This window comes from Geospiza fortis, unplaced genomic scaffold, assembly GCF_000277835.1.
Source record: "Geospiza fortis unplaced genomic scaffold, GeoFor_1.0 scaffold425, whole genome shotgun sequence".
NCBI classification, from domain to species: domain Eukaryota; kingdom Metazoa; phylum Chordata; class Aves; order Passeriformes; family Thraupidae; genus Geospiza; species Geospiza fortis.
In genome coordinates, this window is record NW_005054387.1 from 2,726,102 (window position 1) to 2,726,590 (window position 489).

The window sequence follows — 489 nt, forward strand, 5'->3', positions numbered from 1 at the left end:
GAAAGGAACATGCAAAGGGACACATGAAAAAGGACGTGCTGTATGAATAGATGTGTTGTGCAAAGGGACACTGTACAGGGAACACTGTATCGAGGAACACAAGGGGACAAGGTCCAAAGGGACATGGCAAGATAAGGGACACGCCATGAAAAGAGACACTGCACAGGGACACATGCAAAAGACCACACCATATAAAGGGACACATGCAAAGGGCCACATCATGCAAGGGAGAGATGCTCCCCGTGCAGGAATTCCCATTGAAGAGGCTGCAAAGCCCACAGAGGGACAGCACGGGACACAAAGGTGATCTGCAGCTCACAGACACCAAGGGTGGCTGGCTCCTACCTGGGTGCACGGCGTAGCAGGTGACCTGCGTGCCCTGCTCGCGCGTGGCCAGCTCGCGGGCGTGCAGCACGTTGGCCAGTTTGCTGTCACAGTAGTCCTGGAAGGGGGAGAAGAGCCCCGAGGGCGGCTGGGCCAGGCGCTCGG

At 57.1% G+C, this 489-nt stretch overlaps 1 protein-coding gene across 1 annotated transcript in view; it reads right to left on the reverse strand.

The window, feature by feature from the left end:
* The window catches only part of DHRS13 (dehydrogenase/reductase 13), a 3,025-nt gene that overhangs the window by 531 nt on the left and 2,005 nt on the right, over window positions 1-489 (reverse strand). Inside the window, 2 exon segments of the mRNA XM_031060626.1 lie at window positions 346-485; window positions 487-489. The exon segment at window positions 487-489 is cut by the window's right edge and continues 163 nt beyond it. Coding sequence (XP_030916486.1) covers window positions 346-485; window positions 487-489 — 143 coding nt within the window.